Raw genomic sequence first — 14,913 nt, forward strand, 5'->3', positions numbered from 1 at the left:
CTGCCTGGTAAAATCAGCCCCTGACACGGTGAGGTGCTGGGCCCTTAGTCTTGCCCGTTGGACGGGGGGGGGGGAAGCAAGGGAAGGAGCTCAGATCTGTGGCAAGGCAAAGCAAGGCTAGCCAAGAGAGCCCAGCCCAGCCAGGATATCAGGCCCGTCTGGCTGCCCAACTGCCTGCAGACAGACCCCTGAAAGGGGCAGGACTCATCTTCATAGGCACAGTTCTTTGGGGCATCCGAGACTCACCACCGGGGTTCTCTAGCACTAGGCCTTTGGGCTGAAGACAGAGGTCAGAGGGGAGCCATTTGAAAGGCCCAGTGGCCCTTTACCCCAACCCACAGCTGGCACGGAGCAGTTGGGCTGGAAGACAATGGCAAGATGGCCCAGATAAGCCCAGGGTGGGGACAGCTCTCAAAGGATTTTGCGCACTGCAACTCAGCCATTCCCCCTAGAAGCTCCTGGCAGGCACCCCTCGCCCTCTTCCCTCCATGTAACAGGGCTGAGGGCCACAACCCCAGCCGGCCGCCTGGCTCACTCGCTCTCCACTAGGCATTGTGTCTTGTGTTGCCTGAAGGAAGAAGCCGTTGGCTCTGCCATTGGCTAGAGTGGCGCTCGCTTCTTCCCCAATTGGCTGGGGAGACCTGCCACAGCCTTTGCCAGGTGGGAGTACCTCCCACTGCAGGACAGGTGAAGATTTTCTGAGGCAGATTGGGATTCTTAAGGCTACAGAGCACCTGGATTCCTCAAGATCAGGAACAGCAGGCATGCCTCAGAACGCCTGATTGCTGCCCTTCCAAAAACTTGTTTTTCTTCTCTGATTTGGGTTTCGCAACTCAGCAAGGTGGGAGAGGGGCACGCAAACAGGATGAGCGGTGGTGGGCTTGTCATAAGCTCCCCAATCTCCGAGGAAAGTGCAGCCTTTACGTCCTTGAAGCCCGTTGCGATGGCAAGGGAATCCAGTGATGACATGGCCGTCTTTGAAGACATCAAACCACCCGTACGAATCTCGGAGAATCCACAGGATTTGGCCCAGGTAAGAGAAGCGTGGAACTTCTGGGCATCACGTGTATTCTGTTGCACCTGGGATGGGCAGAAAAGCATTCTTTTGAAAAGTTAATGCTGCTGCTTTAATCAGAAAGGTTGATGAGATCAACTATCAGAAAGATTCAGAACTGACCGTATTCTTCTTTTCCATGTAATTATGGATTTGGGGTGGCTATAAGGCAGAAAAGGTGCTGGAGATTTTAGGCTGTTGGAAACGTCTGTGGTTCACCAAACTTTATACTGGATCTGGAGTCAGCCTGAAATGTAAATCAGTTTTTGTGTACAAACGGGCAATAGATCAACTTGGATTGAAACAAGCCATTAAGAAAATGAAAGTTTTTGAGAAAGAGGGGCCTGAATATGACTTTGTTCTGTTGCGCCAAGGTTAAGGTTTCCAGGGTGCTGCTTTTTATGGTGGGAATGTTCCCCAGCAAGGGAGGCTCCTCAGGATGTTTTGGGTTGTTTTCCTTTGTGGGAAGGGTGGGGGCCTTGAGAGAGGGGGGGGGTTCTTTGGCCAGGTGCCTGCAGGGCATTTCTGAGCCAAAACGCTGCTCCAAGGAAGAGCCCTCACTGAGCTTACGTGCCGTTCTTGCTGTCTGGGCTGCTGCCTTTGGAAAACACAGGAGTGGAATTCTCCTTGAGATTTCCCAGCTGTGAGCCCCCCCCCCCGCCTCCCCCTCCTCCCACGAGATGGCGGGCTGGATCAAGAGACCCCTCCTGGCCCACCTCTGCGGATTCTCCCATGTGGCCAAAGATGCTGGCCGTCTTTGCTGCTTCCTTCCAATGTGTGAAAGAAACACAAAGGCCGTCAGGCATGCTTTGCAGGGCCAGGCCAAAGGCAGGCTGGAGGTTGTGCTGTTATTGTGCACGTGGGGAAGACTCTCTCCCCACTGCTGAGCTGGTGCTTGGTGTTTGTGGATGGGGGGAGCAAGGAAGCTCTCCTCCAGCCCTCTCTGCAAGCAATGGGAGGCCAGGTCAAAGCCAGAGGCCCTCATGGGAGGGAGGTGGCTCTCCTCAGGCTTTGTGCACCAGGGCATGGAGGCCCCGAGGGCTGGCCATCTGCCCCATCTTGGTCTAGGCAGAGTCAGCAGCAGCTCACACTATGGAGGGCAAGCAGGAACTTCAGTGGAAATCAGCTGACCTCAGGGAGGGCTTCTGAGGTTCGGGTCAGGGCCTATGTGACCTGCAGGTGACTTGATCCAGGCAGCAGATTGGGCTTCTCAGCCGCTCATCCTAAATTCTTGACCTGGATGCAGAAAAAAAGAGGCAGCTGGCTTGCCATCCTCCCCAAGGAGGCCTCTCCAGACAGAATCAGACGACCTCCTCAAGGGACCTTCTCGGAAAAAGGGCCCCAGAGAAGAACAGAAACAGGTCCACTTCTCCAATGATGCCGAAATTTGTCTTCTGTTTGCATAACATTAAAGGAAATGTTGATTTCAAGAGAACTGGCTCTCCAGTTTCGAGTTTGCAGAGCAATGTCTGTCTCAGAGGTATGCAACCCCGACCCTGAGAGACTTATTTATTTTATGCCAATCCTCCCTCCATTTTCTCTTGCTCAGTCGGTCCAACAAACGAGGTAATGATTAACCTCAAGTGCAAGGCTTCCTGGCGCCATCTTGTTGGCAGGGAAGACGGCGGCTCTTCGAGAGAGAATGCTGAGGAGATGCGGCAGAGAGGGGCCCCGGCAAGTGGGGGGCCCTCTTGGTATTTGGAGGGAAGGCAGCTCTGAAAATGTGAGACTCTTGTGCCCCCTTTAACAAATTGGAATCCTTCTTATTCATGGAGGGGAACACCAGTTTCTGTCTCACCAGTGCTAGAATATCCCAGACTGCAAACCTGAGTCGCCATTTGAAACACACTTTTCATAATGTCAGTTAGTAGGGCCCGATTGGGCCCATATTCTTTATTCCTGAAACGGGAGGTGGATGCTCTACCGGCCGAATGGTGGCTTTGGCTTCCCCCGCCTTTAGGCTTCTTCCTGGGGTCTCCCGGAATGCACAATCTAGAGCAGTGGTTCTCAACCTGTGGGTCGGGACCCCATTTGGGGTCGAATGACCATTTCACGGGGGTCGCCAAACAACGCAGTCCACCATTTTTTCCCCTTTTCCCTAGCTGTCCTACTCCCTCTTATTGGTGGCCACACTCACTTGGGGGTCACCACAACATGGGGAACTGTATTATGGGGTCACGGCATTAGAAGGGTTGAGAACCACTGATCTAGAGCATCTTTCAGAGTGGAGATCTGGCTAAATTCTTTTGATCCGTGAACCGAAGACTTTGTTTTTCTTGCCAAACAAGGTGACTGCGAGGTTGGCGGCTGCATTTTCCCTTGCAAAGGACATCAAAGTCCGTCTTCTGGAAACTCACGAGAACAAACCTATTTCCAGCCTCAGCTCAACTTCCCGTTTCCCTCTGAAATGTTGACCTTCCCTCCCTCTGTCCAGTTTATTCTGCTCTTTTCTAAAATAAACTATCTCATAGGAAACTCACACTCAAGATCAGGCCATTAGAATAATAGCGCATCCACCAAGCTGGAGTTGTTTCAGTGCATCGCACAGCACTCTGGGGTCAATGCAGGCCTGCAAAGAAACTTGCCCTGAGTTTCCTTTTGCCAAGGATTCCCAGGGGCGAGGGGGCTCTGATGGAAGGGCTGCTCTTTGGCTGCCCATGGAGGAGGCCCAGCCCATGCCTCCCACGTTCCAGGCACAGCGGGCAGGGAAGTTCACAAGAGACTTTGTGCAGAATCTGCTCTTGCTCTGTAACTGCAGCCTGGATTAATGGAAGCATCAGGATAGAAGGTCTCTGACATTTCCACAGGACATTGCAAGAGTCTTTCTCAATTCCTGGCTTGTCCCTCTGGCCAGCAACCAGAAGAAGCAGCATAGACAGGGTCCTGCATGGTCAGTCGAGGCAGCCATGTAGGATTTTCAGCGATGGGAAAACATTCAAGTGAACCGGGTGCCTAAATAAACACAGGTTCATACACAAACAAGCCATCTCGTGACTTATTGGCCCATTGAAATAGCTTTTTTGAAGGGATATTATCTTCAAAATAAATGTGGACCATAGCAAAAGAACTCTATTTTCTTACCTAGACCTGCTAGATATACTGTACACCCTTGTCATTCTACACATAAAATGGTATTCCCAAGATTATTAAGGTTCTCAGGAGTTTGAGCTCTCAGACCATCTGCCGTGTTTGTTGCAAGGCTGACTTGACCAGGTAGACACACAGTTAACCAACAAGTAGACTAAGAGGGCAGATGGAGTCCAAAGGAAGCATTGTCAGAGACTGTGAATTTGATCCTCAAGGCTCCAAATTTATGGTAGCTGTGAAATCTCCCTTACTTGACCTTCTTTACGCAGGACAACTTTTATTTCTCTGACCAGAAATGACCTAACAAAAATGAGGATGTGAGATCAAAAGAATGAGGTGTTTTTCAGATTGTTGATTACAAGAAGAACAATAATTAGATAAGATAGGATAAGGGCTTATATTCTAGATTGCCAAAGATTATGAAAAGTTCTGAAATAAAATCCAGGTAATTTAATTTAATGCAATGATAAATCTGGTGCCATTTTGGTTGGTGACTGAAATGCTGCAGAAGGTGAGGAGGCAACTCTGTTTCCTGCAGGAAGCAATTCAGCGGATGCCAGCCAGTCCTCCCCCCCCCCTTGGGGGCCTGCTTCCAGGCTCCTTTGCTGTGCCCTTCTGTCCTAGGGGTAGCAAGGAAGTTTTCAGGGAGCTTTTGGCTGTGAAGTGAGCTGGGGGACGTGCAGTTACCTACAATGGTGAGGAGCAGCAGGCTGAGCCTCCTCTAATCCACTTCAACTGCCCCATTGATCCCAACCGTGGGCTTCTCCAGTGGAGGGCTTAGCTTTGATTGGGGAGGACTCCTGGTGTCCATACCCCTCCCCCCCAGCCTGGAGTGACACTGCCAGGCCCAGCTCCAAAGGAGTGGCACTTCCCCTGAGCAGCCTGCTGACGTCATCAGACAGGCCTGGCACAACCTTTGTGACTTGAAAGCATTGGGCTCGGTCCCCCTCCCCCCCATCTATTATGGAGGCTTATTTCCTGATCGGTCTGTGAAATGCAGGCAGAGCCAATGTTTCCCTCCTCAGAAACTGGAAGAGGACTGTGTGATGTGTGGTCCCTCTGCCGGGTGTGGTGAGATTTGGAGAGGTGCCCCTGGGCCAGGACAGGTACCCCTCTTGCCCCAAACTGCACCCCAGAGAGTTCTAGGAGAAAGACTGCCCAAAGCCAGCCCCCTCCCCCCCCAGCCTGCATCTGAGGTCAATACCAAGACTGAATGATCAGAGAAGCAAATATTGACTCTGGTCAATTTTTTACTAGAGAGACAATAAAGATTGACATTGAACCAAACAAAAAGTATAAGTGCTTTCAATTGAAATCCAGCCTCTTTTGAAGGAATGCAGACAAAGAGAAGGATGGGTTTTTTAAATCAGGCTTTTCCTCTAAATGTGCTTACAATTTTTAGAGATTGAAAGGCCACTTTTATAGAGAGGGGAGGGAGCCACGGAGGTCCTGACAGGGGTGGGGGCCCTCACTTCCCACCCTTCCCTGCCTCCGGGAGCCGTACCTTGCCCCACCAGTATCTGCTGAACCTGGGCACAATCGGGATCAAAGGCCGAGATCTCCTATTCTGTGGGATAATCCCCAGGAATGTTTGGCCAGGGAGGGTGCTGGGTGCAAGGTGTTAAACCCTCTCACCCCCCCTCAAGAAGCAGCAACACGGGAAGTCTCCCCAAGGAGCCCCACAGCACCATCTCCAATCCCTCTATCCAGGTTCAGGGTTTCAAGTGGCCTTGCTTCAGCAGAGAGGAAGATCAGACCACCGACTGCTGGGTCTTCTGCTTCAGCTTATTGCGGAAAAATGGGTTGTGATGGCTTTGTACAGATATAAAGTTTGGCACAAAGGAACAGTTATAAAATCTTTTTTTTATCAATGGATTTTAAAAAGTTAACTACTTTGTTTCTGTTTAATGGATTGTTTTCCTTTTTGTTTTAGTTAGCTTTGTTTTGATTTTTTTTAAGTGTAACTATTTTCCTAAAAGTATTATTGTTTATATATACTGTAAACTTGTAGCCATTTGTAACTATTTAGGAAGGTTTGTAAGACAACTGAATTTTTTAAGATATTGCAAGTTAATAGAAAGCATATATTAAGAGGTATCGGCCCAGACAAAAGAATAAAAACCACATGTGAGCTGATGGATGCTCGTAGAACACGGGATATCAGGATCCTGTCAGAAGGTCCTCATTTCCAGGACTTGACAAAAACTTTTGCAGAATTATGGGTAGCCCTTGACTTAACAACCATCCCTTTAGCAACTGTTTGAAGTTACAATGGCACTGAAAAATTAAGTTATGACTGGTCCTCGTATTTACAACCATCACAGCATCCCCACAGTCATGGGATAGCAATTTGGGCACTTGCAACCGTCCTGCATTTATGACAGTTGCATCATCCTGGGATAATGTGATATTGCCCTTTGTGACCCTCCCAGACCGCTTCCGCCAGGCAAAGTCAATGGGGGAAGTCAGGTTCACTTAACCATTGCAGGATTTGCTTAAAAACTGTGGCAAAAACAATCAGGTACAGCCCACTTAACAACCGCCTTGCTTAGCAAAAGAAATTCTGTTCCAGTTGTGCACATAGGTCAGGGGCTTCCTGTATCTCACTGGACCAGCTCAAACCTGAGTGGAACGTCCCACTTGCCGGCCATCACCCACTGCCCTCGCTGGCCAGCCCTCAAATCCTCCTCAAGGCAAACAGGAGGCTGGTTTTGCCTTCACGTCCAGAGGGGAACCAAATCTCTCCCCGAGTGTCCCAGAGCAGCACAGAAAGAGGAGCACTTTGCTCTCCATCAGTGGGAAGAGCAGGAGAGTCAGTTCTGAAGCGGAGTTGTTATTTTGCTTGCGAGAGAGGAAACTAGACGCCCTTCTGAAAACTGATGCCATTTTCTCCTGCTGACCAGCAGAATGTAAAAAGTGCTTTTCTGGTCGAACTAAGAAGACACTTCCAACAGTCCTCCCAATTAGCCCTTGGGGCTTGCAGATCCCTGGGCTCCTTTTTGGGCACCAGGAAATGTACTCTGCAGCCCTTATAATCAAGGGCCAATCTACCCAGGAAGGCACGGGCACAGGCCCCCTCCTCTGTGGAGAATGTGGGCAGCCCATGGCTGGACATGGCTGATGGGAAAGATGGGCAGACAGTGCAAAACCAGAGGGGGTGGCAGCCTTCCACCGGGTGCTCCCCAGCTCCCCTCGCTGTAGGGGTATCTGGAGGTGTCAGCAGCCGGGCCCTTGAAGCTCACTGCCATCTCAGAGCAAGTGAGCCCTGCCTTCATCCAGATGTGCTTGGCATTTGGGCCTGTGGGTAGTTTCCTGGCACTGTCCCATGGGTATTTGCTTCTGAGTTTAAAAATAACTGCCTGGAAAGGAGCTGGTGATGGAGAGGCTGTTCCAATGAAAACAGCTCCCCCTCAGGGCTAGAGAAGAGGAAGCTGGCAAATGCCTCTCTGGCAACAGAGGCAACTGAGCAGCCATTGCACCAATACACCTATCTTTCACGCACCTAACAAAACTTTCTTTCCCGAGCTTGCGAGCAGTGAAGGTGAGGGAGGACAGTTGTAAGCTAGGGAGGCAGCTGTCCGTTGGGATGCTGCCCTGGCTTCAAATTGGGGATTTGGGGCCTCCAAGACACTTTCTTGCAGCTGGATGGAGGTCTTCCTCTGATGCAGCTTTGGAGGGACATCACGGTAGCTCTGTCCGCAGGTGGGGGGCTTTCTATGCAGGGGGGGCCTGTGAGTGGCTGGCTTAGCTCAGGGGCAGCAACCATTCACACCAGGAATAACAGCAATGGCTGCCAATATGGGATGGGGGTGGCCATCAGGCACCTGACCCGGGTGAGGGGTGCCAGCTGCACAGAGACCTCAGGCCTTTCTTTCCTCACTGTTCATTCCTTTTCTGGGCTTCCACTCAGGCACGGACCGAGATGGACAAGTACCTCTCTGGCCAAATGCCCCCCACACCGACAGCACCAGACAAGAAGTATCGCCGGGAAAGTGCCTCCGTGGTGGATGAGTATTTCTCCACTGAAAAGCCTCTGTCTGCACCCTACAGTGTCAACATCAACGTGATCCTTCCGGACACCACGCACTTGCGCACAGGGATCTACCGGCCTGCTAAGCCCTCTGTGCCCTTTCCCCAAATCAAAATGGAGCCCAGCCCCTGCTTTGCCCTGCCCTGCCCTGCCAGCAGTGGGCCGACCCAGACTCTGCCAGACTTCACCAGTGTCTTCAGCGTGCCGCAGTCTGTGGCTACCAGCAGCATCTTTGTCAAGCAAGAACTGCCCTGCCCCGAAATCCCTCATTCGATCAGCCCCCAGCCGGGCCTGCTCTACCAGCTCCCCACGGAGATGACCACCGTGGCCTCCTCCACCTGTGGCACCACGGCCACCAGCAGCATCCATGGAGTAGCCATGTCTACCGGCAGCTCCATGCTGGACTCCAGAGTCCTTGCCCGGCCCCTGCGGCCAGCAGGGCAGCTCAAATCATTCCCAGCGACCTCCCAAGGCCTCAGTGGCTTTAGTGTGCCAGAGGAGTTCTACCCCATCCCAGCAGTGAGCCTGCCCCCTTCGCCCCCCAACTCACAGCCCGGCAGCCCCGAGAACCAGCCCGAGCCCATCAACACCATTTCACCTCCACCCCCCTATGAGGTCACATTTGGACTGAAGCTGCACCCCCCAGGCCACATCACCTCTGAGCCCAGCACCATCAAGACCATCACACAGGGACACCTCATCCTGCCAAGCCCCAAGTACAACCGGAGGAACAACCCAGAACTGGAGAAGAGAAGGATCCACCACTGTGACTATCCCGGTAGGAGTTTGACAACCTTTCAGTCTGGCTAATTTTCCTTCGCCCCCCCCCCCATGCACAATTGGCACCAATCTAACTGAAACTGGAGCAGTATTTTGGCTGTCTCAGGGCAAAGGCAATACACGTTGTTTCCCTTAACCTTGAATTCAGTTCTTGTAGGGATGAGATTTTAGGGAGCTGGGGGTCCCTTAGTTTTAATGCAGGGGCTCCCCACTAAAGTCACAAAAACTCTGAAAAATGTGCAGAGCGGGAGAGGTTTCATGAAAAGGAGGGATGGGCCTTTAGGTAAAGCTCCTACTGGCAGCCCCCTAATCACACCTTGAGCAATGAGGAAGGAAGAAGGGAGAAAAAGAGGCAGGGAACGGAACCCCTCAGGAGCAGCTCTGGGCCTAACAAGGACCCATCGGCCTCTCCACTCACTGATCTTCCAGTCTCTGCACTGCTCCTTCGTCTTGGCTCTGTGCCAGCAGCCTCTAGGTGCTCAGCCATTCATTCTTCCTTCTGATTTTTCCCAGGGTGCACCAAGGTTTACACCAAGAGTTCACACCTGAAGGCGCACCAGAGGACTCACACTGGTAAGTTGACGTGGCAAGAGGCAGACCTTTTCTCAAAATGCACACCATCTTTCTGAGTCCTCAGACAGAAAATATTTGTTTGGCAGGCAGGGGGGGTTTCCATTTCCCAAGAGCTACTGCTGTTCTGAAAACAGACAGGGACTGGAGCCTTGGAAAAACCTGCTGCAAAGGCAGAGCCAGGCACTGGGCAGCATGGAGGGTGGGCTGGACTCTCACATTGTTGTCTGGGAGGGCTGCAGCAAACAGGAGCTGTCCAGGGGCATGTTGTGGCCCCTGGAAGAGAGGTGTCCTCCTCTTCCATCCCTTCCTGCTTTGCCAGGAAGGCCAAAGCAAGAGTGCCCAGCCCCTTCCTTTCCAGCCCTGGAGTTTGAGCCCTATTTTGGGGTTGAAGGGTGAGAACGGAAGGCTTCCACTCCGACTGCAAACAGAGAGTGCAATTCCAAAGGGCCATGCAATTTCCCTACAATTTCTGAAGACGTTCAGCAGCTGAACAAGGCCAGGGACCGCCCCTCCGTGCGCAGCCTGCGGCCTAAACTCGGTCAAGTGCCTGCGGCCTAAACTCGGTCAAGTGTCTGAAGGTCCCTCGAGAGAATCAAGAGAATCGGCACAGGAGAGGAGTGGAGGGGGGGCAGCTCCTGCATGCAGTCAGAAGGCCTGGTGGCTTCTCTGGAGGAGGAGCTCAGCCACCCTCTGGAAGGTCCTAAGAGAGCTGCAGGAGACTCTGCACTTCTGACAGAGGCAGGCTGGAGCCCCAGCAAGATGGTGACCTTAGGGCAGTGCAGAAGACCTTTTTTGGGGGGGGCTAAGGAATCCCTCACCACCCTCAACCACAAGGAGGGTCTTCTTTTTTGCTCCATCAGGCTTGGGAATTACATCCACCCTCAGCCACTTTTCCAGGGCCCATTGTTTGCAGTTGCCCTGACAGGCTGCCCTGGTAAGGAGCTGCTGTGGGGACAATTGCGAACATTCGGTTTCAATCCCGGAAACTTGTTCCGGTATTGTTTGAAGCAGAGTGTGACCTTCCAGGGACAATGGCTTTGACTCACAAAGCCCGGAAAGCAGCCTGCCAATGTGGTTCGCACAAACTGGCACAGGAAGGCTGTAACACTCCCTGGAGGTTTCTCCTTCGGCTCCACCTGGGCTAAATTCTGCTCAGGCCTCAGCTGGTTCAGGAGCAAAAGGGCAGTACCTGCCTGCCAAGATGCAGGCATGGTCTTCAAGGCACATGCTAAGGAGCCACGCAGAACATCCATGATGCTGCCACACACGGCGGTGAAGGCCTTCAGCCGGGTGTTTCAGGGCATCACTAATCCCCTTACATCGCTGCTCTGGGAAAGAGGATGGGCTGGAGGGAGACCTTTGGGGAACCCCTTTGAGCGGGGGAATGGAACACAGAAAAATGGCATCTCTCGTGTGGAGTGCCCCATTGTCCCCAACCCACATCCCCCACACCAGCATATTCTGGGTGTTGAACAGGAAGAGATCCAGCTTTCCCTCTGAAGACACACAAGAAATGTGGGGCAATTTGCAACTGGGTGTAAACAGCAGCTGCTGCCTTATTTGGAAGGCCACCTTCCCACCCCAAGATTCAAAAAAACCCTCACCCAAAGAGAGTCGCTCGCACTGCGTTGGCTGCCAAATGCGCCCTGTTGCCTGTGACAAGAGAGCCACACACCGCCTTCTCTCGGCTGGATTGGGCCATGGGAGTTGTGCGCATCTGGTGGGCTCAGCAGCCCCACTCCTGTCACCAAGGGGGCACCCAGGGGGCTCTCCTGCCGGCCTTAGAACCCCTGTTTTAGAACTGGATTAGCTTTTACAGAGGGCAAGCCAATTTCAGCCCTTCTTCCTTTGCCAATTCCTGGCTTCTTTTCTAGCCACTCCCAGCTCTTCTGCCAGCAACTTCCTGGCTCTTCCCGTTCCACCCCTCGCCATCTCCTCCTCTCCCTGCAACTGCTCACCAGCCCTCTTGGAGCTGCTGGGGGTCAGTGGACACAGCACCCCCCCAGGCCCACTCAGGGAAAGCAGGGTGGGCAGCTGTCAAGCCTTCCTTGTGAGTGACAGGCTCCTGTTTTCTTTCATCCCAGGTGAGAAGCCCTACCGGTGCAGCTGGGAAGGCTGCGACTGGCGCTTTGCCCGCTCGGATGAGCTCACCCGACACTACCGCAAGCACACCGGAGCCAAGCCCTTCAAGTGCCTGGCCTGTGGCCGCTGCTTCTCCCGCTCGGACCACCTGGCTCTGCACATGAAGCGGCACCAGAACTAGGCCTGAGGCACAGCCTCCTTTCAGCAGAGCCGCCCTGTGGCCCTCCGTCCCGCCCCGGCTGCACGGAGGTCAAGGCCAGGCGTGGGGGCACCACCTCTGCCTTTGACACCTGGTGATGCCCAGCAAGGAAGACTGAGCAGGCAATAGGACATCCCTATTTATTTCTGCCTCCATAAAACTAGCCTGTTGAGTCCTGACCATTGGAAGGTGTGGGACCTATGGAGCATCAGAAGGATGTTGGCCGTTGAGCCACTCTCAGCTCTTGCAAGACACATGGAATATCACTGGCCTTGGCTTGCTTGAAGGATCAAAGCAGCACAAATTAAATTGTGGCTTAAATTGCTGTTTCTGCAGCTGAGGGGGAAAAAATCCCAATGTTTTGCACCTACAGCTTCCTTATCAACAGAAAGAATTGGAAGTGAACTTCATTATTTTGCCAAAACCTCTTAAATGTCCATCCACACCCTTCTGGCCTGCTTTCGAGTTGAATCGCTTCTTCCCACATTGGGGAAGGTGATCTCCTGGGGGGGGGGGCTCATCCTCGCAACCTGCCCTGAGCAAATGGCTGTCAAACGTTCCTCTTTTTCTTTTCTCCCTCCCTTTTGCTGCACCAGGTTCACAGACGTTTCAGGCAGCACTTTCACTCAGAGTGGGAAACAGCCAGGACAGCAGCAACAAAGTAGAGAACAAATTATCCCAGAAATCTCTAGGGGAGGCGCCCCCCATTGTGTCACTGGACCCCCCCACTCTCAAGGCCTTCACTTCTGGAAGCCGACATCTTGGTGTGCCTGGACTCACTGTGGAGAAAGCCGAGGAAGCCATCCGTTCCTCCTTTGCTCTGTCTTTGATCCTGCTTATAAGGGGCATTAAAGGCTGGCCTGATTCCAAGGTTGGCATCTCCCTCTTGACCTCGATTTTGCCCACCGGGGCACTTGGCCTTTCATGGTCCCATCCACACCCCGTCAGCCTTGGGGAACTCCAGCCAGGGGCCTCTTGCCAACTCTGGCACAGCCAAGAGCTTTTTTTGGCGGCAAGAGGCCCTGTGTGGCAGCTGGCACATGCGTGGCCAGCTCAGTGCCAAATCTTTTTCTGCAAGAGACTGCTGAAGCAGGGTAGCCCCGGTCTTGCTTGCACGTTTGAATGCATACCTTGAGCCTGGCAAGGTCCCCCGGATTCACCGTCTGGCACCCAGCCCAGCTGCTTCTCTGGTGGCATCAAGCAAAATGCAGCAGAAGTCTTGTTTTCCATTCCAGTCAGGAATCCTTGCAGTTTACAGGGAACAGAGAAAGAGTGTTCCTTTTCACAGAATAGGTAAATATGGAACAGGATTGCCTCAAAAGGGCTTCATTTGACTAGATTGTGTCTCTCCACCTGGATGTTTCCTTGGTTTCAGTGAAGTGAGCACATGCTAAATGTGTAGCTAAAATCAATGGGATTTCAAAAGCTTTGTTTTGGATCATAACTGTGGCTGCTTGGTTAATTGGTAGGCATCCTGCAAAATTGAGTCTTAGAAGAAAATGGATTTTTCAACTTTTTAACAAGTTCCAAGTTTGTGCAAACATTTGCCTTAATTCTTAGCACTTTTTTCAATCACCTTCTCTAAAAGAGCCGCTGAACCTCATTTCCTCTCCTTAATCACACAGAACTTTTGAGGATGCAGATCAAACCTTTTTGAGGCATATTGATTAGCCATATGTAAGTGGAATTTGGGAGGCATATTGAACCAACAGGCTGGACGCTGCTTTGAAAACACCCCTTTTTGCTTTGCTACTCAAATATTTCTTCACAGCGCTTCCCGCACTGAGCGACTTCCAGTTCCCAAACATGCAACCCCCCCCCCCATCTGCGCTTTGGGTTCAGCTGACCAAGCAGGGCCTGGATTAGCCTTGCTGCCCAACCCCTGCCGGCAATCACACACCCACTTCCACCAGGCCAGCTGTCCATGCTGGGGAACTCCCAGCAGCCCCCCCCCCCTACAGGCAAGAAGGGTCTTCAAGGGTGACCAGAGCTGCTTCTGGCCTGGCAGGAGGGCAGCGAGGAGCCGGGGCTGAGACGTCGGCAGGGGAGAGGAGGAAACAGCTGGCCCAGAAAAGGCTCCTATGGCTTTGCTTACCAACCGCCCCCCACAGGTGGGGCATCTATGTATAGGAAAGATAGTTGTACAGATTTTTGTATATGCAACCTAAAAGGATGATATTGCTTTTTTTACATATGTAAATTGAATCTGAGCATGTGAACTCTGGCAGATGAAAAAGGGCTGTTGTCACCATAACACACTTTTGCAAAACACCCTTTGGTGACGATGGGGTAACCCTCAGGCTCCCAAACCCAGATCCCCCTTCGGACCCACTTGCCCCATACTCACGCCTCCTCTCCTCCTGCTGGGGATTCCTTCTCCCATGTTCCCTCCACACCTGGGCAGATGAGCCTAAAAATGACTTGCCGCCTCAACTTTTGTTTCAAGAATAAATAAAGAGAAAGCATGAAGTGGCCCATCTGGCTTCCTTGGCTCCTGCGGGAATTTCGCCCCCTCTCCTTTCCCCCAGGTGCTCCTGCCATAAAGGGGTGAGCCTCGGCTCGGCTCTCCTTGTGCTCCTTCGGACTGGGCTCAAACTGTCCTTGAGCAGCTGCCGTTGCTTGTCAGTTGTTGTCAACAAAGGCCTCAGCGCCACTGGTTGTGTTAAAACTAAATGTGGGGAGTCCAAAGCTGACGGGTCAGGCCAGCCCAGGCAAGGGATGGTCTGGCACACATGTACGGATAGCGCGCAGTTGTTGCACTGATGGCTCTAAACCTCTGCAGCACACATGCGCTTCTGCAGTGTGCCTACTTTTGTGAACTCAACAGCCCTTGTGGATGAGGCCATGCCAGGTATTTTGTGCTAGCGTCTCCCAGTGGCCATGCCTAGTCAAGAGACTTCAGAGTGGCTTTTAAAGTATCTTTGGAAGTTTCTTCTGCCCTCCAGGTGAGCGTTTTCCAGCAGAGAATTCCTGTTCCTGAGGCAAGCTGCTCTCCTCAGCCCCAGTGGAGGGATGGCAGACTTTTGCCATGCTGACTTGCATCTCTGGCTCTGAGCCACCATTCAGGGCTGGGATGCATTTTCTTTGGACTCCCCACATTTAGTTTTA

General features: G+C 52.4%; 1 protein-coding gene across 1 annotated transcript; it reads left to right on the forward strand.

The window, feature by feature from the left end:
- The first annotated feature begins 212 nt into the window (after positions 1 to 212).
- On the forward strand, positions 213 to 14,278 carry LOC120313224 (Krueppel-like factor 5). The gene is made up of 4 exons (XM_039354903.1): positions 213 to 1,033; positions 8,052 to 8,949; positions 9,465 to 9,524; positions 11,609 to 14,278. Exons 1-4 carry the CDS (start codon positions 866 to 868, stop codon positions 11,785 to 11,787), a joined length of 1,305 nt encoding a protein of 434 aa, XP_039210837.1. The 5' UTR covers positions 213 to 865; the 3' UTR covers positions 11,788 to 14,278.
- The last annotated feature ends 635 nt before the right edge of the window (positions 14,279 to 14,913 follow it).

Source organism: Crotalus tigris, unplaced genomic scaffold, assembly GCF_016545835.1.
Source record: "Crotalus tigris isolate CLP2741 ecotype Arizona unplaced genomic scaffold, ASM1654583v1 scf7180000018585.330925593:3314079, whole genome shotgun sequence".
Lineage (NCBI taxonomy): Eukaryota > Metazoa > Chordata > Lepidosauria > Squamata > Viperidae > Crotalus > Crotalus tigris.

Coding starts and splice junctions, on each gene's coding strand:
- LOC120313224 (XM_039354903.1), top strand. CDS start 866: ATGAGCGGTGGTGGGCTTGTCATAAGCTCCCCAATCTCCGAGGAAAGT. Junction 1,034..8,051: donor ATCCACAGGATTTGGCCCAG/GTAAGAGAAGCG, acceptor GCTTCCACTCAG/GCACGGACCGAGATGGACAA. Junction 8,950..9,464: donor CCACCACTGTGACTATCCCG/GTAGGAGTTTGA, acceptor GATTTTTCCCAG/GGTGCACCAAGGTTTACACC.